The sequence below is a fragment of the Amblyomma mixtum genome, chromosome 9 (genome assembly GCF_055824585.1).
Source record: "Amblyomma mixtum isolate Tamu chromosome 9, ASM5582458v1, whole genome shotgun sequence".
NCBI classification, from domain to species: Eukaryota; Metazoa; Arthropoda; class Arachnida; order Ixodida; family Ixodidae; genus Amblyomma; species Amblyomma mixtum.
Window position 1 is genome coordinate 16,769,807 of NC_143020.1, and position 26,189 is coordinate 16,795,995.

General features: G+C 47.7%; 1 protein-coding gene and 1 pseudogene across 1 annotated transcript; both read left to right on the top strand.

Annotated features, from left to right (window-relative positions):
* Window positions 1-909: 909 nt before the first annotated feature.
* On the top strand, window positions 910-21,049 carry LOC149328394 (uncharacterized). Its single transcript, XM_089561832.1, has 6 exons — window positions 910-1,235; window positions 4,675-4,749; window positions 14,811-14,861; window positions 15,273-15,365; window positions 18,674-18,915; window positions 19,962-21,049. The coding sequence occupies exons 1-6, from the start codon at window positions 1,028-1,030 to the stop codon at window positions 20,160-20,162; spliced, it is 870 nt and encodes a 289-aa protein (XP_089417958.1). The 5' UTR covers window positions 910-1,027; the 3' UTR covers window positions 20,163-21,049.
* A 770-nt stretch (window positions 21,050-21,819) lies between these two features.
* LOC149328395 (uncharacterized) lies at window positions 21,820-25,289 on the top strand (annotated as a pseudogene).
* The last annotated feature ends 900 nt before the right edge of the window (window positions 25,290-26,189 follow it).

The following is a 26,189-nucleotide window of genomic DNA, read 5'->3' on the forward strand; positions in this document are numbered from 1 at the left end:
ACAAAGGTTCTGCCAATACCAATTCTGGCTTTCAGTGCAGGTGAAGCAGTGGCAAAATGGCATGCCCTCGCTTATATCTCAACTTCAGGCATTGGACCTTCTCTTTGATGTCTGACAGGGGCCAGGTCATTATCTCATCGCCAAGAGCACGGCAGCGCCAAATGTTCAGCCTTGATGAGGGGAGTGGGGTCTTGTAAAAATCCTTGGCATTGGGCAAAATGCCAGCCTTGATACTCGAGGCCAACCAACCAACAGTGAATGCATGCCAAGCCCTTTCTACTGAACTGCTGTGAGCGTTTTCTAGAGACGGCCGAAAAATGCGATTTGTGCTTAATTTTCTCCACTAGCACCAAACGCGAATTTTTGCACGCGACTTGGTTGCCACGTGCAATGGCGTAGCTTGTCACGGTCGTATTTGCTCTCATTGGCGCTGAATTCTTGCTTCAGTTGTGTGATTTAGCGATCTAAAATGCGATTAGGCATGTTTTTTTCCCCTACCTCTTAACACGATTTCCTATACGCGACAGTAATTGCGTAAGTTGTAGCGTAGCTTCTCTCTCTAGTATTTTCTTGATGTGTCGCCGAGTTCCTATGTTCAGTGCTGCATTAAGGCATAATTCCGCGGCAGTTCACGTTTCCTTTGCTAATTGATAGGCGAGCCTTGCCGCGGTGGCTCTGTGGTTAGGGCGCTCGACTGCTGAGCCGGAGAACGCGGATTCGATCCCGGCCGTGGCGGCCGCGCTTTGATGGAGGCGAACGCAATGCTCCCGTGTATTGTCCGATGCCAGTACACGTGTAAGGCCCCCAGATATCGGAAATTACCGGCGCCCTCCATTACGGCGTCCCGCGCCGATGTCGCTTTGGGAACCTCGTGCACCGCCATTGATAGGCGAGTAGTTGGATGTGTTCAGCTACTGACATTGAAGCGTTGCATGCGCAATGTATGGAACGGCATGTCGAATTGCGAGTGTGTGTGAAATTTATGCTTCCCAGCCGTCCTTTTTGAACCCTGTCTTCTCTGTGCAGCATGCCTAAGCGCTTTGCTGTGGTGAGGTTTCCAGAGGAAAACAGTGTGGCAGCTGTCCCCCTGACGTGGCTGTCAGAAGACCACTGTTCATGCCAGTGGCCTGTCACAAGAGGAGTTGACGTCCTCCGCCTGGCAGAGGAGGAGGCTGACCCAGCCTCTGCTGACGGCGAGTGGCAACAGTTTCCTGTGTCTGTTGTCGCCAGGAGCCGTGAGTAATTGCATTATAGACATTATGCAATGAGGGCATAAATGATGAGTCTGCTGTTGTGGAAAGCTCACTGCCTGCCGAGAAGTTTCATTCCCAGCTGCTGCTTTGTCACATATCTGCGAAAGCAAGAGGGTGGATGCATTCTCACCCACTACATGTATAAAGTGTTGTCTTTACTTAATTTGCATTAACTCTACATGGGCAGTATGAATGTTGCATCTCGAAACCAGGGGATGGGAAGCCGCCACTTTTTGAGAACACTTGCTGCTCCCAAGGATCATAGTTTAAGGGTTTAAGACGGCGAGATCTGGTCTGTGGATGTGTCTCTGGCTTTACCATGGCTGTTTGAGGTGTTTTGGGCTGCAGAGCAAGAATCCAAAGGTCTGCTGCTAAAGAGAAGGAATAGCCATACGGCAAAAAGGCTAGTTTGCCTGCAGTTATCATGAACCAGTGCACAGGAATAAGGCTGTTGTGCATACAGGTCGTCAAGAAAAATGCTTTGAAAAATGAATAATCGGAGGAAAGGATATTTTCTAGTTATACCTATGTTTACAACATTTACTGAGGCACTTAAGCCTCTTCTTCCTTCTGCTGTCGAGATTGTTTTGCACAGCAATGTACAGGCAAGCTTTTCTCGATAGCTGTGTGCTCAACAGTGCAGTGAATGTTCACATGTCCACTCTCAAGGAGGGACATGCAGATTATAAACTCAAACCTTGACTGGGTACCCTGTTTGATGCCGGGTCATGGACAACTATGTAGGCTACTGCCTCGACATCTTCATATTTCCATTGCTGTAAACACTGACAGTATAGGTCAAATGTTTAGGGGAATACCCCAAGGTGGAGTAAATTTTTAATAAGGGAGTAATTACTCATTGGCATCCACCAAAGCACAGCCATACGGCCACAAAGGAAAGCTATACAGTTTTCTCAGAAACTTCGTAGTTAAAGAAAAACTACTTTAAATACGAAGTTTCTGGGAAAGCTGTACAGCTTTCCTTTGTAGCTGTATGGCTGCGTGTGGGTGGATGCCAGTGAGTAATTACTCCCTTATTACTGACAGTATAGCAAGTGGGATGCTGTTGCAGCGAGCACGCTCCATCCACAGAGCCTGGAACATTGCTTGAGCTGCACTATAGGTTCCAACGCAGTTCAGAGCAGCCCCAGGAAACATTCAGCTTGAGCTTTCATTTGTATAGTTTTGAAAGTTGCCAAAATTTTGCTGATCATATCCTCATTTATGCAGTTCTTTTTCTGAACACTACCTCACTTTTTGCAAGCCCCGTACAGCTGTCGTAAGCAGTGAAACCATAGCACAAAAGAAAACAAAGCAATCATTGTCTTACAGGAACAAAATGAGCATGAATGCAGTGAGTTTGAACGAATACAAAGTTTTACTTCAGTAGCAACATATGAAAAGGCTGTAAATTAACTCACTAAGAATGATGACACGCTTTGATGCAAGCTGCTTTGTTGCTATGCCATTCACCCATCTGCTGGTAAAGTAATTATACATAGCTGTACAAGGACTTGTCATCTGCAAAGTGAAGTGATTTCTCGAGAAGACAAAGCAATTTAGCGATGCGAGTGCATCACATTCAGCGCAGCATTCTGGCAGATGCAGTTTGTAAGGATCGGTGCCATCACACATTTCAATTTGCAGTTGGAAACATAGTAGACTTGGTCTCGTGAGCTTTTCAAGCTACAAAGGACCAAGCACATGCACCTTTTATTTTGTCATACTGCTTAAAGTAAACTGAATTAAGACATCAAGCTGCATCACAGTGGTAAACAGCTATGCATCCAGACTAGGGCGTTCTCAAATATAGCAAGTGCTTGCTTTGCGAGCCTGAACTGTCAACATGTGCGAGTGATGTATAGGTCATTGCCAGTTCCTTCTTGGGTTTTTATTCTTCAAAAAGTGGTTGGAGTTGAGCGTAATAGATGAGCTGAATTCCAAAACAGTGTGTGGCAGATGCTTTGGGCTGGGCTGCACTGTGTTTCGTTTTCAAACAGTGATCAGTCCTTTTTTGGCATTTCATGTTAAGAGTTCCAATGAGGTCTGTTGAGGAAAAAAGTTAAATTTTTCAATCCGGTGTCCTTGTAAATAAGTGAAGTTCTTTGCTCCCGAATAAAAATCAGTTCTAAAATAGGAAACAAACTGGATAGAGTTGTCGCTTTGAGGAGTATTTGTGTAATACTTGAATGCAAAATGGGGAAAGCATGCGGACTACATATAATCTGCAGCGATGTTATTGTTCACCAGCCCAATCATGGATCTCTTTTAGAAAAGCAATGTTAGAAAAGTTGATCATAGATGTGCCGGATTCCTGTGGATAGTTTAACTCATCAATATGTAGTGCACTTTTTCTTTTTTTTGAACTTGAGGTTAGTCACAGGCATCATGCAGCAATAAGTTTCTCTTTCACGCTTTGGTTTAGGGCAAACTCAAAAGCCGTGTGTGTACCATGTGATTTCAGTGCACACTAAAGGTGGTGGAAATTATTTCAGAGCCTTCCACTACGCTGTCTTTCACATCTTATGTGCAGCTTTGAGAACGACAATAAAGCCACACATAATTGTTCCTGGTAGCTCCTGGTTTGTGTATTGTAGCTGGAGCAAGCAATGATTGTTTTCGAAACTTTTACCAGCGCTGCAACTGGGGACAGGGAACAAGGAGAGACGGAAGGACGAGCGCTACTAACAACTGGCGCTACTAGCAGTTAGCAGCGCTTCTCCTTCCATCTCTCCTTGTTCCCTGTCCCCAGTTGCAGCGCTGGTAAAAGTTTTAAATATGACCCAACCAGCTCAAATCTCTGTGAAACAATGATTACAAGAAATACTCTAAGCTTAGGGAGTGGTTTGGAATACGGGCAATTATCTTTCTTCGCTTCTTTCACCCCCTTTATCCCTTCCCTTACGCACGTCGGGTGTCCACTGAGATATGTGAGACAGTTACTGTGCAGTTTCCTTTCCTCAAAAACAATTTTCATTTTTGTTTTGTATGTGGCACTTCATTGTCCATGTGTGTGCGTGCGTGTGTGTGTGTGTACTCTCCCCAGGGCTGTACTGTTCTTTTAAATCACAAACATGCATTCCTCTCAGGCTTTGCACTGGATACCTGAAAGAGCATACCATCTGTGCCAGTGCATTAATGTCTAGAATTTTATAAAATGTTGTAATTTCTTGTTTTATCAGTGTTTGTGAGGCGTTTGGATGCTTTTTGACGTCCAAGTGTAGTCTGACTTTTGCTTGCACTCAGATGTGTCTTAATCAGGGGTTGACCTAGCAAGAGCCCAGGCTTTTGCTTTTGTGTTCTGTACGAGTACTGCCTCATGTGAGTACTGCCTCATGTCTGTCGGTGTGTCACTGCCATGTCCTTTGATTTTGTGGAAAATGCCGCTTTCAGCATACCTGAGATTTTCCCTTTTTTTCAGGCACCTACTTGAACGCAGAGAGAAAAGTCAAGCGATACCAATACAACTCTGCAGTAGAGAGCTCTGCAGTTTCTGGTAATTGAAAAGATCTAAATTTATAGATAAATTAATGGAGGAAGAGTATCTCAGAGAAAAAGAATGACCATATTTACTCGCATAATAGGCGCACTTTTTTTTTTTCAGAAGGTCTAACTCGGGGTAAAATTTCAGAAAATTTTTCGTCTCGCATTCTCGCACTTTAAAACTGAACGTACCATATAAACGCACACGTGTAAGGGCCTTACCATGGTCTCCCGAAGGAAAGATTAAATTTAAAAAAAAAGCTTTTTGTGGCTGTCGAAGGCACGGGTACACAACTAGAATTCTAGGCACTGTAGCACGGGATCTGTGGTAGCGTGTTAGTTTATTGTAATTGTAGCTTTCGTGTGCCACTGCAGAGCGGTGCAATTTTTCCACAATGGGCAAGCACCTTAATATGTACACGGCTGGGAGTTTGCTCTCAAACACAGGAAGTGTGCAGCGGTCCTGAAATCGACGTGGCTGAGAAATGCAGCAGTTGCGACTGGGCGTGCCTAAATTTTCGTATGTGACTCCAAGTGCCGTGGTTTTCGTGGGCTGAAGTCGGGAAGGTTTCCAGCTGGAGATGAAGCTTTCCAAACAGACATTTAAAGTGAGCATCCCTGTAAACTGCGTGTGGCTGTTCCATGCGATGTCGTTGTACGTGCTGTGGGTCCGCAGCAGCTGCGACGGCAGTAGCTCCAGTGAGGACTAGTAGTCAGTCCAGCTGTTAAAATAAGCTCGGGTTGTGGAATGTGCACGAGTGTCTTCTTTTTTCTTCACCTGAGATGGGGGAGGCGGGAGGGCGTCGGCTTGCAGTCGTGTAAATACAGTATTGATCAAGTGCAAAGTTCTGGGTGCGCCTATTATGCGAGTAAATACGGTATTTATGAAGTCTCAGTTACGAGATCTTCATGGAACATGTGGTTCTGTGTGCCGATTCCAGTTATGCCATTTAATGCTATGTAAAAGAAGCCCTTGTGCATATGATTACTATGTTGCAAGTTTTTTGTCTGAAGCTTTTAAGATTATTTTACTGCTCCAAACTTGTTAGTTAGTTATATTGATTTTTATGGCGCAAAAGCAACTGAGGCTATGCTGCGCCAAACATAAGGTTAGAGTTTTTGTTAATGGTGAAGCTTTTTAAAAATACTTAGAGTTTGTTTAAAACGTTGGCTTCCTTGAGAAACCTAAAAATACATGAAATGTCAACCAGTGCTCGATCACCTAAGAGTAGCATGGGGTGTAATGGGATGCTTTCCCTGTAAAATGTTGTGAAATATTTCTTTCTTAGTTCTTCTAATTTTATGCATGAAATTAAAATGTGGTTCACTGTGAGTTCAGCACCACACATTTCACAGAGAGGTTTGTTTTGTTTGGCTAGCAGAAAGTTGTGCGTGAGGTGGGTGTGTCCAATGCGGAGCCGACATAAAATAACTTCGGTAAAACGTTCTTGATGCCTACATGATTGCCATTCCCCTAAAATTGGTTTCACAGAATATAATTTGTTGTTTACGTGATCTTGCCATGCGGCCTGCCACTTATTTCTGAGTTTACTGTTGATAAACTTTAAGCAATCCCTGTGCGGTATGCTCACTTGTTTTATTTGGCCATTCCGGGCTTGTGCAGCGCATACATCTGCTTTTTCATTACCTACGATTCCAACATGGCTAGGAACCCAGCAGAATTTAATGTTACGTTTTTGTTTTGTGATTTTAACAATGTTATGTATGATGTTACCTATTATGGGTTCAGCAGCATTTCTGGAGTGCAGTGCTTTGAGCATACTCAGGGAATCAGTGTAAATGATGCTATTTTTGATATTCTCTCTTACTATTTTTTCCACAGCTACAAAGATGGCATAACACTCAGCAGTAAAAACCGATGCGCATTCTGGTAGTCGCATTATCTGTTTGTTTTTTCCTTGGATTACTGCACTTCCAACGTGATTTTCTGTTTTTTGAGCCATCGGTATAAAATTCAATGTAAGTGTCATACTTTTCTTGTAGTGCAAAGAATTCCTGTAATATGTACTCATTTGGCGTTTGCTTTTTATCTAAATGTGTCATTGTGAGGTCACATACTGAAGGCAGGCTGTACCATGGTGGTAAATATTCATTCCTTTGTGCAATATTCGGTAGGGCATCTAGTACTGTTAGCTCTTCACATTTGTCTTCAAAGCGCAGCAGTAATGGTCTGATAGAATGTGGTTTGTTCATGAATAATCTTTTAGATGGGCACTTGGTTACAACTGGATGGCAGAGATGTTTCGGAAGAGAACGGATTTTTAAGACATATGAGCATGTAAGGGCGATTCTTCGATCCTCAAGAGCGGCTTCATTAGTTTCAACGTAAAGGCTAACTACTGGTGATGTTCTGTATGCTCCGGATGATAGGCGCAGACCAAGATTATGACTGGGGTCTAATCTTTTTAAGTAGGATGCTCTTGCCGAACCATACCGTATTTTCCGGTGTATAAGACGCACACTTGTATAAGACGCACTTGCCATATATGCAAGCTGTCACTGGAAAAGTTCGTATATAAGACGCACCCGTGTATAAGACGCACCCCAGTTTACCCAGTTAGGCCAGTGAGGCTTAATTAAATACGCTTGCGCGACTATCGCGAAATGCACCGTACCTGTGAGCAATTCTTAAGCAACGCTAAGTGATCGAAAAAGGCAACACTCATGCCATACTCGTCCACGTTCTAGCAAAAAAGAACGGAAAAACGATACAGCTCCCCATATGTCCATAACATTTTATTCTACTTGAAACCTTCGAAGTCTTCATCTTCAGATGCGCTATCAAAAGGTTCACCCATTTCTGGAAGCAACTCGGCTGAAACATGCACTACGTACACGGAGCAAAAAAAAGTTGCAAAGGGTGACTAAAAAAGAACGCCGGCTTGTCTTGACAATGGCGAGAAGCGCGATTGTCACCATCTTTTGGCGCTTCTCATTACTTTTGCTTGGGGCCTCCGAAACAGCCGCGCGTTTGTGATCCCGGAAGTCGTCATCCCCGCCGTTTCATAATATAGATCACCTAGAATGTCGCGCACGGCGGTCCCGGTATTGAAGTATTAACCGTGTTACAACAGCGTTATTGGTAGTGATATTTTTTAGGTGAAAAAAGCTTGAGCATGAACTGGAGTAATCGATGAACGCGCAAAAAAAGATGAAAAATTCGCATATAAGACGCACCCTTGTATAGGACGCACCAGCAAAATTTTCGAAAAAAAGCCGCGTCTTATACACCGGAAAATACGGTATACTATGCACCCGTAGTCCAGCTTGGAGCGCACCAGAGAGCGATATATTTGTAAAAGGCTTGCTCTATCGGACCCCCACCGCTTCCGTGAGAGAACTTTTAATATATTGAGGGCTTGAGAAGCTTTCTTTTTAAGGTTGTTAATATGTGGTAGAAATGTGAGTTTCTTGTCGAAAGTTACGCCTAAAAATTTGTGTTCTAGTTTAATTGGTAGCGCAGTGTGATTCAAGTATAGACTGGGATCGACCTGTAGGCCTCGTCGCAATGAAAAAAGAACAGCTACTGTTTTTTGAGGAGAAAATTTAAACCCATTTATGTCTGCCCAAGCACCTAGTTTATTTAGTGTGATTTGTATTTGTCTCTCACAGGTTGATATGCTGGAGGACGTGCATGCTATTTGTAGGTCATCTACATAGACTGAATACATTATGGACTTGGGTATTACTTTAGCTAAGGAATTCATTTTTACTATGAAGAGTGTCGTGCTTAGAATGCACCCCTGGGGTACGCCGTTCTCTTGGGTGAAAGTCATGGAGAGGGTTGCTCCTAGGCGGACTCGGAATGTGCGGTTAGCCAGGAAGTCGTTCAAGCAGTTCAACATCCTGCCGCGGATACCTAGCTCTGCTAGGTCACGGAGGATTCCGAACTTCCACGTAGTATCGTAGGCCTTCTCCAAGTCGAAGAAGACCCCAATACAGTGCTGCTTGTGGATGAACGCCTCCCGGATGGTGTTTTCTAGACGGACAAGGTGATCTGTGGTTGAGCATGCTTTCTTAAACCCACATTGGTGTGTATCTAATAGTTGCCGAGATTCAAGTATGAAGGTCAATCTAATGTTTATTACACTTTCGAAAGATTTAGCAATGCAGCTGGTGAGGGCTACTGGTCTGTAACTGCTAGGACTTGTTGGTGGTTTTCCGGGTTTGAGAAAAGGTATTATGACTGCTTTTTTCCACTCGTCAGGTATATTGCCAGTTATCCAGATTTTATTAAAGAATTTTAACAGTGCCTCTACAGCAGCCTCGGAGAGATGTGCAAGCATAGCATAATGCACGTTGTCTGGTCCCGGTGCTGTCTTTTTGCCAGAAGATAGTACCTTATTTAATTCTTCTAGTGTGAGAGGCTGGTTATAATCCTCATGAACACCTGCTCCAGATGGGAATCTTTGTTTCTCAGCTATTGCTTTGTGTTTTTGAAATGTGTTTGTGTAGTTGGATGAGCTTGAGATCTCAGCAAAATGCTCGCCCAGTATGTTGGCCTGTTCTTCTAAAGATGTTTGTGTCCCGGGTGCTGTCAAGAGAGGAAGTGTGAAAGGGGTATGGTCACCAGTAAATTTACGCACTTTTTCCCACATTTTCTTTGATGTTATTGAACTATTTATTGAGGAGACATATTTCTGCCAAGAGGTTTTCTCTGCATTTCTTCGCACATACCGCGCTCTGGCTTTTGCCTTCTTAAAGGTGAGTAGGTTCTCTGCAGTGGGATATCGACGCAGAGCGCTCCAGGCTTTCTTTTGTTGTTTTTTTGCTAATGTGCATTCTATTGTCCACCACACTTTGTGTTTCTTTTGTGCAAGTCCTGTTGTTTGTGGTATAGCGAGTGTTGCGGCCGATATTATGCATTCAGTAAACTTCTCATTAATTTCATCTGTGCTAAGGTCGTCAAAAAATTCCTTTTCCAGAGTGGCACTTTTTGTAAAAAGTGACCAGTCGGCGAGCTGAATTTTCCAGCGCCGTGGCCTTGTGGGGATGATTGGAGTGGACGATGAGAGCCTGATGATGGTAGGTAAGTGATCGCTGCCCATGGGGTCATTTAAAACATCCCATTTAAAATCGTTAAAAAGTAATGGTGATGCGAAAGCTAAATCGAGAGAGCTCATTTTTGCTGAGCTTGGACAGCAATATGTGGCTTTTCCCGTATTTAAAAGACAGACATTATTAGAAAGTATAAAATCTTCGATTGTTTGTCCTCTAGAGTCACAGCGTTCGCTTCCCCAAAACGGAGAGTGAGCGTTAAAATCGCCAACTACCAGAAATGGCTCCGGCAGTTCATCGATCAGGCCTTCTAGATCTTGGCATGTTAATGTGATGTGTGGGGGAAGATATACGGAACATATTGTTATGGTTTTGTAGCTGATGACGCTAACCGCAACCGCCTCAAGTTTCGTTTTCAGTTTGATTTCTTGAGCCGGGACGCCGCTTTGGATGATGATTGCGACGCCTCCCGAGAGTCTATTTGCATGTTCGCGATCACGCCTAAAAGTTGTATAATGTTTTAAGATATTTGAATGTTGTGGACCAAGATTGGTCTCCTGGAGACATAGAGCTAGAGGCATCACTGACCCTAGAATATGAGTTATATCACTGTAGTTCCTCAACATTCCTCTACAGTTCCATTGAATTATGAAAGCCATCTTAGTTTTGTGTTTGTACTGATTGAAAAGCTAGATCAAGTTGTTTATGGCCCCGTGACTCGGGGCCTGTCTTTTTTTGACCGATCCAGGGAGCTCCGCCGACCATCCGACGTGGACGGTGAGGGGCTGCCCGGGGTCGTGTCCATCGCCTCTGCAGAGGCACTGGACGACCGTGCAGGAGGCACATTGATTTTTGAGTTAGACCTCGACCTGTGGGAAGAGGTCTTTGGGCCCGCCGACCCGGGGGTCTGCGTCCCCTCCTTTGGGGTAGGCGGAGTAGCGTGAGCTACTCCACCAGACGGCGCGGATGGCCCCGCCCCAGGCTCACTACGTGTGGCCTGGACAGGTGCCGAAGCCTGGTGTGGTGCGCCGCGCCCACGCACCACATCGGCGAAGTTTGTTTTTGCAGTGAAGGTGAATTTGTTTGTTTGAGAGTATTGCCTTCTTGCTTCTTTGAAAGAAATGTTTTGCGTAGTCTTGAGAGTAATGATTTCTTTCTCTTTTTTCCAGGACGGACAAGTCCTGGAGTAGGCAGCATGGTCGCCATCACAGTTTGCACACCGTAGGTTAGCAACACATTCTTCGGATTGGTGGTCCTTCGAAGAGCATTTTGCGCAAGTTTTGCGGCCGCGACAACTCTGGGAGCCGTGGCCAAATCTCTGGCAGTTGAAACATCTGCGTGGGTTGGGAATATACGGTCTTACATTTATTTTCAGGTAGCCTACTTCAATGGATTCGGGTAATGTGCTCATGTTGAATGTCAAGATCAGGTGTTTGGTGTCCACTTCTTTGCCATCCTTCCGGATCTTGATCCGGTGGACATCTATAACTTCTTGGTCAGTAAGTCCTTCGAGCATTTCCTTTTCAGAAAGGTGGACAAAATCTATTTCAGAGATGACGCCTCGTACAGTATTTAGAGACCGATGTGGGGTCACAGAGACAGGGATGTCCCCAATGGATACAATTGTTGCAACTTTTGAGTGTTGTATGCTGTCGCGCAGTTCAAGAAGTAAGTCGCCACTGGCCATTTTTGACACCTTGTAGCCAAGGCCTAGGGCATCCGTCAAGCGTTTTGAGACTTGGAATGGGGATATTATCCTTGCTTGGGTTTCTTCTGCTTTACTGTGAATGACATGAAATTTTGGAAAGGATACTTTTCTTTTCTGGAAAAAGTCATCTGCTTCGGTCCGCCCTCTCTTGAGAGAGCGATCAAGTTTTGAAAGGGGGGGAGCCATAAAAAAATGTAGTTTTTCGGTCATGGTGCCAGCCACCCACCATGGAGTCCAACAAGGGGACGCGACAGGTACTTGAAAGAAAGTCCTGCCCACGCCAGCTGTACACCTTAACTATAACCTAATATGACTCAACTCAGGGTAGTTGGTCACACACGGTTAACCCTCGCCGCCAGGAAAAAGAAAAAAACAAAGAAGAGAGGAGGATACAGGAAAGTTGTAAGAAAGGAAATAGGAAAGTGAAAGGTGGAGGGGAGGACAGGAAAAGGCGACTGCCGATTTCCCCCGGTCGGGTCAGGCCGGAGGTGCCGTCTACAGGAAGCTGGGGCCAAAGTGGTGTGTTGCCTCCGCCGAGGGGCCTTAAGGGTCCAAACGCTCGGCATCGGCTCAACCACCAGGATCCCCTTTTCCCCGTACACGGCGATGCCACGCACGGCTAAGCGCGGATGCTCGGGTCCGTGGTGACGCATTGTTCACCATCATCCCCCTGAGGGGATGTCCCTGCGGATGCTCGGGTTAACCCCGTGGTGTCGCCACTCACCAACGTCTGCATTGCTCCAAACTTGCTTAAATGGATGTCATTAATTTGTCGTGACAGCAAGGAATGTAATAAGGGCAAATTTATCACCTTGCTAATCGCATAACTTGTGGAAATGGAACCAAGAACTTCCTTTCTCATTTCTAAACTTGAAAACATTGACAGAAATTTTATGACAGCCAGCGTGACGTATTACTCGTATTGCATTGTTTACAAGGCAGTGGTATGCATTTTGTAAGTTGCCTGCAGTGAAGATTTCTTTAAAGCCAATGAGAACAACATTGCATTGCATATACTGTAAAAGCTTGTTAATTTGAGCCTCAATGAACCAAGAACATAAATAGTTTAAATGTCTAATGACCTTGAAAAAACTTCAGAAGTTCTTCCATGACAATAAACTTATTTTGTAAGACTGGGTGATGGGTTCCCAGCTTTTCAGATAACAGCTTGGCACTGACTAGTTTTTCATGTTTCCATTAATGATTTATTTTGGGCAAACTGTTGAGAGTGTTTAAGTAGAATTGCTCAAGATCACAAGGGCCTTCCTGGCATACTGCGCGGTTCAACACGGTGCGCTGCACTGCTGCTGTGTCAAACCCCTCACAAGTGGCACCGTCAGCGGTGAGAAGACTTCACTGCACAAACAGCAAATGGCACATGACAAGCGCACAGTTTCAGCTACTCTCGAAAGCTACTCTGCAGCATGGAATTCATCTTGCCATGCCAGTCATACCGGTTCGATATAATATAACAATTCCTTCCTGAATTGGTTCCACTTTTGACTTTCCCATCCTTTGCCATTCACTGGAGTGACACCATGCCCTAGACTTCAACAAATAACCAAGAGTGAATGAGGGGCGTGGCGTCTCTACAACCAATGAGGAAATGGGGAAATTCAAAAATGGATTGGGATTGGTTTGGGAATCATTATATTATACCACCCCTGTATGTTGCCTTCAGTCAGGGGCCCGTTCAAATAAACCGGGGCAATACCCATAGCATCTGAATTAATCATCGGTATGGCGCCATAGACATACTGTATTTACTCAAATGTAACGCGACCACGATAGTAACACAGTGGTCGACTTTGTGTACACAAAACAGGAAAAAAAGAGTGTGTGATAGTGATGTGAGAAACGAGGCTGAAGTTCGACAGAGATTTACTAGCAAGTATAAAAAAAAGAAATGGCTTTCCTGTGGCTCATTTTCATAGAAAATTAAGGACGTGCCTGTACAGGAGTTACTACCAGCGTTACCACGGGAAAGTTTTGCGTGCCCCTTTTGTCATGAGAGTAGTGAAAAAGATCAGATAAGACCAATATGATAATCAAGGATTCCCGCCATGCTGTCGCTATGTCAACTTCTTTTCAAAACTGAAACTTCTCGCAGTCTCAACCACGAGGGTGAGCCTTCCGAATGCCAGTGGTCGTCCTTGGCAGCATTTAAAAGAGCTATCATCCAACGCTTCGAGCCGCTGTAAAATTTCGTGAATTTGATGCTAGCGAAAAGTCTGTCAGGAACGGAGAAGAGCAGCGAGGGCACCTTTTCGGGCGCAACAGCAGCATTAAGCTTTCCGTGCTCCGGAATCTGATCACTAGCGTTAGCTTGTGACATCAGTGGTGCTGCAGGTGTTATAGTGTTCACTGAACTTTAAGAGAGCAAAACAATGGCCTTTACAACCTTGTGTGTTGTACTGTGTTTCCTGTGGAAGGTGCATGGAATTTGCGCTCAGTGTGCTAGGGAGCCATCTCTGGTGAATAGGTTCTCGCTGCTTTGCTGCTACTCTGATATGTGAGGTGCCGTGCCGCCGCCTCAGCTAAGTACTTGTGGCTCAGACTTTCTGTTGGTAAGCCAATGCGGTATTCTAACTTCATTCTTGTTCTTTTTTTTTCGTTTCCTGAACTTTGGGACTAACTTGTCCTGCACCTTCAACAAACATTTGCATAAATTAGGCATAGTGTAAATTTTTCTTTTAATTATACTCGATTATAATGCAAGGGCGGACTTTGTATTTTCACTTCTGGTTAAAAAACTCGATACATTTCAGTAAATACGGTAAAGCACCTTTGGCCAGGACTAAGTAGTAAATAGGTTTTTGAGGAAAGGAAATGGCGTAGTATCTGCCTTATATCTCACACCTGAACCGTGTGGTAAGGATAGGGAGGAAGGTAGGAGTGAAAGAACAGAGAGAGAAAGAGATGCCGTAGTGGAGGTCTCTGGAATAACTTCGACCATCTGGGGATTTTCGACATGCACCGACATCGCACAGCACACGGGCGCCTCTTGCATTTCAGCTCCATCAAAACGTGGCCGCTGCAGTCGGATTCGAACCTGGGTACTCCGGCTCGGTAGACCTTACCACTGAGCCACCGCGGCGGGTAGTCTAAGTTGGCAGTTTCAATTTTCCGGGTTTCTGAGTTCAGGGGGGTCGAAACAACGAGCTTTTACTGTATTACATAAGGAGGCAGGCTTATTTTTGCATGTAATCAAATGGCATTTTTGGAATCTGCAAAAAACATATGTATTCCTTAAGATTTCATAAGTGAATTCATTCACAAATTTTGGTCGAGATCCTCTTTCTTGTAATGTGCAACGTGTATGCTTACCCGCCTTCTGTCTTCTTTAGGGGATGAATTGGCTGCCCGTTTGGAGCCTCCGGTTCAACTGCCATCGCCCCGTAAGCCATCACTAATTTTTGTGTTCAATTGTAGAGTTCAATTCTTTTCACACAGCCTTTTGGCACTCACTTTCTTGTCAGAAGTGTGCTCATGTATTATGTTGGCAAGTGTTGGAGAGAAATGTGAATTTGAACTAAGGGAGGGAGGAAGGACTCCATGTGCTGACTGCTTTAGCAAGAGGTAGTTAAGCGCCTTCATCAAATTGCAGATGAGGACAAGTTTTCCATCTCAAAAACAGTGGTCAGTGTGCTGACGCTTTCCTCCCGTTTAAGTTTGCACTTATTCCTGGTCAGTTCTGCCAAAGGAAGCTTAGAAAGTTCACCTGCCATTTACCAGTAGCACTGTTGTTAATTGCAGTTTTTCACATTGTTTGCATTGCCACTAATGCTGCATTTCTTGTTTGCCTTCAGCCTCATTCTGCAATGCCCAAAGGGATAAGGAGGGAGAGGAGCACGGGGACATTGCAGAAGCTGAGGCCACCAGCCACCAGGCCGCCGCTGATCGTGAGGCTCTTAACTTTCATTACTCATATATCTGTGTCACCTTTTGGAGTACTAAAGCTTGATTTGCCAGGTTTCAAAATTTGTGCATTATGAATAGTTGCTGCTGGTGCAAACACTCGCTGCAGCATTTTTTTCCCTTTTTTTTGGACTTAGAGTTTGGAACACATAGAGCCGATCACACACAGTTCTGTACTGCAACGAGGGCGGGAGCTGGGAGGGGAACTGACAGCACTGGCATGCTTGGCTTTCCTACAGCATTCACAGTTGTGAGCAAAAGAGGAGAGACCACGCCAGTGACGATGACTGTGATTTTTCTACGTATAAGAGCGTGCCTGGAGGGAGTGTGTGGGCAGACAAACATATTTGGTCGGGTACCATATCCATATCTTGAAAACAGGTGCTGCACAGTGAGAAAGTGCTGGCACGTAGTTCTGTCTGTTTGCGTGGTCTCTCCACTTCGGTACTGGTGCAGACAGAAGTAAACGGAGCGTGCTGCACAAGAAAAAACTGTATTAGCACTGCCTCACTGAGCCATACGAAAGCTTAAAATCGCCAGGTGCATGTGCACATCCCTAACCGGTGCGACCCTCCCATTGCTTTGCTTGCCTTGCTTTCGGCCGGTGTCAGTGTTGCACTATTGATAGTATGATCTGATGGTTGGGCCCTTTGTAGTGAGTGAGCATTTTGGAATGTGCAGACTGCTGCCTTGCTTTATCTGGGACAGCTGTAGGCATGTTTCTGCAGCAAATATCCAGTGTGTTTCGAAGTTTTGTTGCCGCTGGAACTCGACCGCGTGTCTCTGTCGACCAAATATGCTCGAAACACTCAACATGTCACCATAGTTTTCGGTTGGTTTGATATAGTTACCATTTATTTTCTGCCTTGTTTTTGCGTGGCGCCAATGCAGCCAGCAATGCATGCTCCCTGTACATCTCTCCTGCAGCACATTGCTCCTGCACTGGAGCGTGCTGTAGTTGCTGAGCTTAAAATAAGGTGAAACTCCTGCTCCTGGCGCCGGTTGTAGTGCATTCCAGCGTCGCCAGGATAGTGCTTGGTTGCAATATGTATACTGTAAAACAGACTGATGTCTGTATATAACCCATCGCAGTTAAGCTCTCTAGCTCGGACAGAGCAGCTACAACTGCTGGCTGGAATCTCTCGTGGTTCATTTCATGATTAGTGGGTGCACATGGGTACGTGGGCCAAATCGTGCTCGGGTGGCACACACCAGTGACGCACCCGAGCTTTGCTCCGCACATGAGAGCATGATATGCAGCCCACTGTCTCGGTGGCGTTAAGGTAAGGCGATAAGAGCAGGTTTCAGTGCAGGAGAGACAGGACGTATGCATTATTGCTGCTTCGGCACCCCGCAGGAGCAAGGCAAATCATCAGTGTGATTATAGTAAATTAATTCGAAACTGTGGCGGTAAATAGAGTGCTTCAAGTGTGTTTGGCGCAATTGAGTGCCCAAACAACAAAAATTCGAAACACGCAGGTTGTTTCCGGCACAAATATGCCTACAGCTGGCTCAGACAAAGCTTCTTAGTGGCAGCGTTGTCCTTGCTGGTTCTGCCATGTCAAGGCAGTGATCAGCGCATTGTGAAATGCCTGCTCGCTACAAAGGGCGTGACAATCCCATCATAATCATCATTAGCGCAACACTGACGCTGGTCGAATGCGAGGCAAGCTAAGCAATCAGAGGGTCGCACTGGTTGAGGCGTGCATATATACACGTGGCAATTATTAGCACTTAGCATTAGCGTTAGATATCAGCACTTTGAGGGCACAAGATATACAATGATCGCAGCATCACTGGCATAAACAGTGAAACCTAATTTAATTGGAAGTCATCAGGACTGCAAAAAATATTCTAATTAACCGGGTTTTCGAATTAACAGACCGCAGCAAAAAAAAAATGGACGCAGACAAAAATTTTGTTGCAAGAATATGCTACCTTTGTGATTACATTATAATTACCTACGAAAGGTTGACTCTCCAGCTCGTAGCCCTTGCTGGCCCTCCCCCCAAAAAAGGTCATTGCACATCCTAGCCCTGCATGCTTTGTCCCACCGCTGCATTTTGTTTTGTAGTTTCCCACTGGATGGCATCGCGGCGCACGCGAAACTGAAAGCGACAAATGTGTAACTACGCAATTATAAGGACAGCAGTCTGAAGCCACTGGAAATAACAAGCAGAAAAGCGGTGTTCCACACTCTCATGTGGCCTCTATGACAAGCAACAAACTAAACTACGATTCTGTAGTTTCATACTGCGGTGCGATGCACACCCTGGATATTAACGGTTGTAAATGTGTCCCTGTACTACCTACCCCTTGTCCAAGGAAGTGATCGCCAGTGCACATGAGCTGGGTAAACAGCGCACAATTTGAATTTTCGTCAGAGGAACTGATTAGCATGCGAATTAGCAGCTTTTTTTATGTAAGGAGCCCCATGCATCCTGCCGGTGAACAGGCACCAGCACGGGGTGAGTACTACCTGCTGCTCGTCCAAACAACCTTAGACACCATTAGATAGATTAACTCTGTGTGCAGGTCGATCCCGAATTTCAGAATGATCCTAATTTGAAGGTTGACCTAACCCTCCTATCATGGCACACTACTCAAAGAAACGGCGCAGGGTGGCATTGCGTGCGAGTCAACCTGTCGCGGGCACATCAGAATGGTCGCATTGTGAAGCACACACTGACGATGTTAGGTGCAGGAGGTGCTTTGATGCCAGCACCTCTTCTAGGTGCTGTCCAGGCTGGAGATGAGCAGGCTGGAGATGAGCAACAAGCATGCGCACCACTGCCTCTAGTTTGGCCATGTCTTGACGAAGCGTTGGGGAGCCTGTCACGTGGAAGCTGGTATTCTCGCCTGCGTTGCAGTATAACATGTCTTTTCCTCTGAAGGCGCATGCTTCAGCGGTCCACAAGTCGTAGCTGATTCGTTTTTTGCTGAGAGTACTGGGACTGGGGTGCTTTGCATATTGAGCATCGGCATTACTAATCGGCAATGCTTTGCAGCGCTGCCTCGCGGCTGGAAGTGGCTGTCACTTCATCAGTTTGTGGCAAAATCAGGATCGGACATCCTCGCATGGCATCTCAGATCATCAAATAACCGGGCTAGTGCATGCCGCTGCTTTGAATTATATGATCAAATTTGCAGTATAAATAATGGGATTGCAGAAATTCTTCAAATTATCCGTGATTTCGAACCAACAGAGTTCGAATTATTGAGGTTATCCTGTATGTGGATGTGTCACTGTCTGATGTGCAGAAGCCTCCTCTGACTTAAATGTTTGTTTCAGCGATCACTCTGCGGGTGTTGCACCTTCTCCTGGAGGTGCGCCAGCAGCTGCGTCACAATTCTCAGCAGAATGAGAAGATTTTGGAGAAGCTGGCGGCGCTGGAGGCAGCGAACGGGGCTCAGGCTCCCGCTTCAGCCCCTTCAGCCCCAAGTGTGGAGCTGCCCACCCTACCTGCCTATACCCTGGAAGAATTGGAGGTAGCGGAAGCAGCAGTTCGGGATTCGGGCGTGGCCGCTGCTGTGGTAATCTCCTGTTTGTTTAGTTTTTTGCAGTGATTGCAGTGACCAGTAACAAATGTATGTCGGTTTTGTGCTTGTTTTTCCTAGTTCTATTAACAAATAAGTCACCCGCCAAGATTAGTTGGATGCAGTGGTTAGTAATGATGCTTTTCTTACCCATAATCCCTACTTAATGTGGCATGTGAATATACATATTAACCTTTTCTGGTCAGGTATACGGTATTGTTCATGTTTATCGTGAAGGCTTCAAAACATTTTTTCGCCTCAACCGCTGGCTCGTTTGGGGTAAAACTGGGCACAGAGCTTGTGTGCTGTGGTAACTTTTGTCCCATAGCATGCTTTGCAATGATACTTACTTGAATCAGCCGCAAATAATGCAACTCTGTAATCGTTTGCACCGAGATCCACGAACTGAAAGCCGCCGCCAACGCCAGATTGCCACGAAGGGCGGCAGTGGTGCCGTCGAGGGACCTGCGCAGCTTGTGATGTTGATCTCGACACACTTTGTGTCGTGGCGCATTCCTCCGTAAACAACAGATGGCGCCACGAACACCATTTTGTCAAAAACCTAGGGTTGCCGGCTTTCAGTTCATCAGTTTCGAACCGAACGATTACGGGTTTGCATCATGTGCGGCTGAACCAGGCAAGTACTGTTGACAAACTTACTACGAGTCAAAAGTTACCTGCAATACCCAAGTTCAGTGCACATTTTCAGTATAAACGAGCCAGCGGTTGGGGCGAGAAAATTTTTTAAAGTCTTCGCAATAAAGGTGTGCAATACTGTTCTTTCCCCACTGACTGCTTCACGAGTCAGTGTTCGTTTAGGTCTTTAGCCTCTCGCAAAGAAAGGGAGTGGCATGTCATGATTTGGTTATAAACACTTACTTGGTTATGAAGCATTTTTTTTTTTCAGCTTCGCTGGGGCTTCAGCGGAACTGCGTCTCCTTTCTGTTTTGTTTTCTGTTTGGTGCTGACAGGTAGCTACTACGGTTGAAGATACAGTGTTATGACCAAAAAGAGGTCGTGTCGCATTTCTTATATTTTTGTAGCAGAGGAACCTGGTCCGCTTGGGTGGACGGTCCTTGCGGGAGGTGGGGTCGAATATTATGACAAACATCATGGGTGTGAGGGTGCAGGAGCAGTTTAGCCTTCACGGACGGAAGGGAAAGAAGGCATTCATCAACATGACGCTGTGCAAGGTGGCGACAGGTATATTTCATTTTTATTTTCTATTCTTCTGCTGCCTGTAGACAGTACTACGTGCTGCCACATATTTCAAGAGTATGCAAATATTCCAGCAGTTTGAATAGTGAAATGAGCACCCTCCTATGTGTGGGATTATTCAAATGAATCAAATCTGTTTGTTCAAAATTGTTCATAATGTTAACTGCTGGAATGCTTTCAAATAATTGGCACAATGTTCAAATAAGACCTGCTGCATTTTTCTTCAGCTGTTTCAAAAACGGCGCCTACACCAATGCCATGAGCCATTCTGACGCAATTCATATGCATGGGACGAAGAGTTCAGTGCCACAGCATGGTCCATTTGTGTAGCAGTATACACAGGACTCGTACATGGCCTTGAAATCTGGACGGCACATAGGGGCTCAAGCAAGCTCGGAAAACCATGCTTTGATGGCAGATCTCTGAGGCTATGGCTCATATGTAGCAGGCACCCATGTTTTGTTCACAGGTGCAGCCTCTATTTTATTCTCATTAGTCAAAAATAGCCCGTACATATAACGTTATGCTTATAGATGTAATATGCTGACTTCATGTTACAGCCACTTAGAGGAGATTAGGGTTGCATCTTTTATCTGCTGGGAGGTTAGCCTTTAGTATTGTAACACAGCACCGTCACTGATGCTATATTTGGCACGATTCTCATTTTGTACGAATATTAGAACAAGTAGTGAATATTAGTTTGATTCCTCTTCAGTTTGGTTTTTAGCTAAACTATTTGTATTTGATGTTGAGAAAATACTGTCGCATGCCCCTAAATGTTGTATTTAATGTAAACTTGTTTTACACAGGTGCGATTACTGAGAAGCAGGGGGTTGACCAGGCTGAAGCACTGGGATTTATTCGAAGGTGGCTGCCGGGGTCAGTTGACCGAGGAGGCGGCAGGAAGAGGAGGTATGCCGAGGAGTTTAGGCAACCCCTCCAACCTGCCGTCTCGGCAGCCACCCAGCCCAGCGCTGGCTCTTCCCCCTGCTCGCTCGCCCTGCCCTGCACCCCACCCCAGGCCCTGCCTGGCACCCTACCCCAAATCGAGCATCCCACCCAAAGTCCTGCCTCCCACCCAGTCCTTGCCCCCACCCAAGCCCTGCCCCGCACATCAGTCCTGCCCCGCACACCAGTCCTGCCCCGCACCCTTGCCCTGCCACGTACCCCACCCCTGCCTCGCACCCAAGCACAGTACCCCACCACTAGCCCTGCCCAGCACCCCACCATGAACCCTGCACAGCACCCTACCGAAAGCCTGGCACCCCACTTCACCACGAGCCCGGCACTCCATCCAAAGTCCTGTCCCCTTCCGAACCCCTAGCCCTCCCTGCCTAGCGCACCTCACGTTTCAAAAAGATTTTCAAAAATAACAGCGCGAAAAACGGGGATGAAGGGTAGAAAAACACAGGGCAAGCACTGTCCTGATCAGTGCTTGTCCTATGTTTTTCTACCCCTCGTCCCCGTTTCTCGCGCTGCTATTTTTGAAATGTATCACCAACTCGCCCGCCTAGCTTTCGTGTTGAAAAAATAAAGATCTTATTTTGTGAATACTTTTGGTTGCCTCATTTCTTGCTTACCTTCCTGTGGGTTGGTAGGTGGAATTGTACCATATTTTCGAAAAGTAACCAGGGTGCATAGTTTGCATCACAGTTGTATAAGGGAATCCTTAATTCCCTAACGATGAGTTCTGGACGGTGAGGAGATCCTAGGGTTCTTACCCTACATATGTTTGTTAATCCATGCAAGAAGCCAGCCACGCAGCCTGGTTACTTTCGAAGACGATCGAAAATGCTGGTCAGTAGCCAGCGGCTGGGTTTGCATGCGCCAGCGTTCAAAAGCTGGATGCCATTATTCGAAAGCTGGAAACCATTATTCGAAAGCTGGATGCCATTATTCGAAAGCTGGAAACCATCATTCGAAAGCTGGATGCCATTATTCGAAAGCTGGAAACCATTATTCGAAAGCTGGCTACCAATGTTTGAAAGCTGGCTACCAATGTTTGAAAGTTGGATACCAGTATGAGACCTTTGCTGGCCCATGCTGCAGAACGAACATTGGTCTTGCGTTGGCCGCTTGATTGGCTGAACGTTGGCCCAAAACTGGCATGAAAGTAGGGCCAATGTGTGATGTGGTAGCGCTCGGCCCAAATGCCAGTGTAGGACCGATGTTCGTGCCAATTTTTGCCAACAGTTGCCCGACGTTTGACCAATGTTGTTGTGCTGCCTGGGTCTTCAGATCGAGTGGCGTTCGTGGTCGTACGACGATTATGTAGTCGTCTTGCGGGAGTTTTGGCAGCGGTTTGCTTCGAAATAGAGGCGGCGGACGCGGCTTGGGTGTAGAGTTTCCATCCTTGGACGCCTTGCTGTGATCAGAGAGACGCCCCGGCCTGTCAGCGTCTGCTGCCGGCGTTCCGCTGGCGGCTTGCCTATTTTTCTGCATTTCTTCTGCGCGGCGAGGGCGGCGGGGATCCATCCGTCATCCTGAAGCTCTGCCTCCGTTACAGCTTCGCCTTCTACGGCGTGGATCATCTTGCGTGACCGTACTCGTCACCGGCGCCGCCGTTAGGCCTAGCCGGCTCGGTCGATGCCGTGGTCGCAGCTATGCCTAGCTGTCAACACGGCGTCCGAAAAAGGTTTCCGTCGATTATTCGGCAGAGGACCCACTTGCCTGGTAGCGATAGGTATCCACGGAATCCGGATGGTGTTCCGCTTCGTCTGGTACCAGTCTTGGGTCAATGCGCTGTTACGTTTCGCCGCGTGGTAGCGATAATTTACGGAGCCCATGCGAAGCGCGTCCGCATGGCTCGGAGTCGGAGTCGAAAAAAAAAAACCTGTGCTTAATAAAAAAACCTAGGTGGGGAGAGGGAGGCCCTTTCTTCTGCCATATCACGGGGCTTGGAGCCAGGCGGGAAGGTGAACGTGCTCAGGTACGTGTGGTGGCGCGCTGCATCCATGGTGCGGCAGATCGCGCATGCTGCACAGTCCAGCCTGGGAGTCGAGATCAAGGCACGATTAATCCAGTGGGAGAGAGTCAATATAACCACGCGAACACTGCACAGACTATACCGCTGCGGCAGGATGGCTGCGCGGTGGCGAAGTAGGTAGAGCAGGCTAATCCACGGGCACTCGCAGAAAGAGAGTGGTGGGTCTCCGAAGGTCCTTCCCGCCTCAGACCGTAGTAGACGGCTACGCTGCCACCACCAACGTGCTGCAGTCGTCGGAGGCGCTGAGGAATGCAGGGCGCGTGCGAGGAGTCACCTATTGCCACGAACTCCACTGCCGCGAACGCCGCCTCGAACAGCGGCATCAGGGCCGCGGAGCTGCGCAAAGGACTTGCGATGCGCCGCCGCGGCATCAGTTCCAAAAGTAATGGTGTGGGCACGCCGAGGTGCGCGGGAAAACTTCCGTGAATCCGTAGCTACGAAGTCCACGACAGCCCAGTTGGCGCAGTGACGAGAGCAAGAACTGCCGTGCGCTGGGGCTTGTGCTCGAACGTCTGGGGCAGCGCGAATAAGCACGCGCAAAATGGCGTCCGTCTAGCGAGGAAGCCGGGCGAGCGACGGGAGACCATTACCGCACTTCTGCTAGACAGCGGCGCAGCGAGGAGTGCCGATAGTCGGAGACGCCTGGAGGGACCACCACACAATGTTGAAGTTGGGCGCAAGCTTGGAAAACGTTAGAAGACGGTAAAGCTGGTGACCGCCGCTGCCGGCGGCGCGATGAAAGATGAAAATGCAGACCGCCGCCGCCTGCCTGCAGCATGGAGCCGACGGCCCACGTGCGAGAAACGCATGCGACGAGAGAGATGCCGGGGTTTACCGTTTCCTTCGGCTGTTCGAATGAAACTGCTGTTTCATCTCTCAAAACGGCGAGTGCAAGAGGAAAACCCCTCCCCGCAGCTTGTGGCGCGAGGGAGAGAGAAAAGTGAGCGAGCTGTCAATTTTTATTTCTTGTTGAAAACCATTGGTCCCGAAATCGTTATACCCAGTTACCTTTCTGGGACCAAAATGCATTAATTCTTTTTTGTTGCTGCTTAAAACTCTCGAAAAAACGTTTCTAGACCTTTAGTGGGAACACTGCCTTTTTTCTTGTGCTTCGATGTCTTGCCTCTATGGTATGGAAACGTTTGATAAATGCTGTACTGGGACTTGGACATTCCATCCTTTTTTGGAGTTTTTGAGGAGGTTTTGTGTTTGTTGGGCCCCACCGCCTACCAGGCCTCCACTCTCAATCTCCGTGGACATCAGGGACTGCAGCAAGAGGCGAACTCCGGCCGCTGCCCTCCAACAGAGCATCGCCATTCTGCTGCACGAGACGCTAGAGGGTCACCTCCAGATCTTCACGGACGGCTCAGTCCTCCCGACCACCAGACAAGCTGCGGCAGCCTGCGTCGCCCCAGCCCTGGGTATAGCCCTGGCGTGCCGGCTAGGGTTCCCGGCCAGCTCTACAGCGGCCGAACTGGCCGGCCTCCACCTGGCCGCAGACCTCCTGAGTCTTATGCCTGGGCAGCAGCCAGCCATCATCCTGATGGACTCAAGGGCTGCCCTCCTGCTCCTGCGGTGAGGACAGACAAGGCAGGACACTGTCGCCTGCCTCAAGGCCCGCCTGATGGCCGTCGAGGACTCTGGCCACCCTGTTTCCCTACAGTGGGTCCCCTCACATATCGGCATTGCGGGCAATGAGGCGGCAGACCAGGTGGCTGGAGCTGCCCACACCAGCGCTCTCCCATCAATCCAGCTGTGGTCCAGCTGGATTTTGCCCGCCCCGCTCTCAGGCGGGCTATCCAAGCACTCCACCCAGGACTGCCCGCAGGTAAATGCTTCCTGAGGGTCCCCAACGGCCTGCCCCGAAAAGAGCGCTCCCTACTCCTGCCGCTCTGAACGGGCCCCTCCTGGACGCAGGCCCGCCTCCATCGCAATGGCAGAGCCTCCTCCCCAGCCTGCTCCTCCTGTGGGGCCGACGAGTCCCGGGACCACCTCCTCTGCACCTGCCCGACCCTGGTCGCAGCACGCACCACCATGGTCCAAGGCTAATGTGGCCTGGGCATCCCCGCCACCTCAGGACCTGCTCCACCCTGCCCGCAGCCCCATCGGTGCCTTCAGGCTACTCCTGGAGTTCCTGCGGGTGACAGGCCTGGACTCTCGGCTCTAAGTCGTAACCCCGCCCCAGCAATATCCCCCTCCAGGGCCCGAGCACCCGCGCACCAGTCCCGGTGCATAGGAGCCCTCCCCAGTGCGAGCTGCACCATACATCAGAGGTGCCCTGTCTTAGTGACGACCACTACGCGCGCGCCGCCTGCGAATCCCCCCATCCCCTGCCCGCTCCAAGCAGTGCCCCATTCAGAGGGTGGCAGAACGAGTGTACCCCCCCCCCCCCGTAGCCACTAGTAGTAGTGCCAGTCATGAATAGAGACTCAAGAGTCGACCTCCCGGCACCAGCCGCAGCCTCAACGACAGCTCCGCCGATAGTCCAAGGCTTAGCTCAGCTTCATGCACCGCCACCGTTTGACTGAAAACCCAGGTGCCTGGCCTGTGTGGCTTCTGCAATTCGATGACTACGCGTTCGCTACAGGACTCTACACAACACTTACCGTAATCCAGGTACGCACGATGCTTTGCTGCATGGGACCGAAGGCGCGCGAAATCCTCTCATCGACCACGCTCGGGGAAGCCGACTACAAGAACGTCGCAGCCGTGAAAAAAAAGCTTTCACTGATCATTTCGTACAGCCACTCAGCGAAGTGTACGAGTCGGCTCGCTTTCATCGCTGTACCCAGCACACGGGAGAGGCAATCGACGCGTTTTTCACTCTCTCAAAACGTTGGTGAAACATTTCAACTATCCATCACCAGAAGTCGAAACGAGACTTGTCCACACCTAAAACTTTCAAGGCCTGCGCCCTATCTGGTGACGTTAGCACCCGCCGTCCTGTCCCTGCCGCAGCCTGAGGTGCCCCGTACCGGCCTTTCCGCCCCGTCGCCTCCCGGCACATTTTTCCCTTCTTTTGTCGAGCCAGTCGCTTCAGAGCTGTACGTTTTTCTCGCGCCCGTTC

Coding starts and splice junctions, on each gene's coding strand:
- LOC149328394 (XM_089561832.1), top strand. CDS start 1,028: ATGCCTAAGCGCTTTGCTGTGGTGAGGTTTCCAGAGGAAAACAGTGTG. Junction 4,750..14,810: donor AGAGAGCTCTGCAGTTTCTG/GTAATTGAAAAG, acceptor TGTCTTCTTTAG/GGGATGAATTGGCTGCCCGT. Junction 14,862..15,272: donor GGTTCAACTGCCATCGCCCC/GTAAGCCATCAC, acceptor GTTTGCCTTCAG/CCTCATTCTGCAATGCCCAA.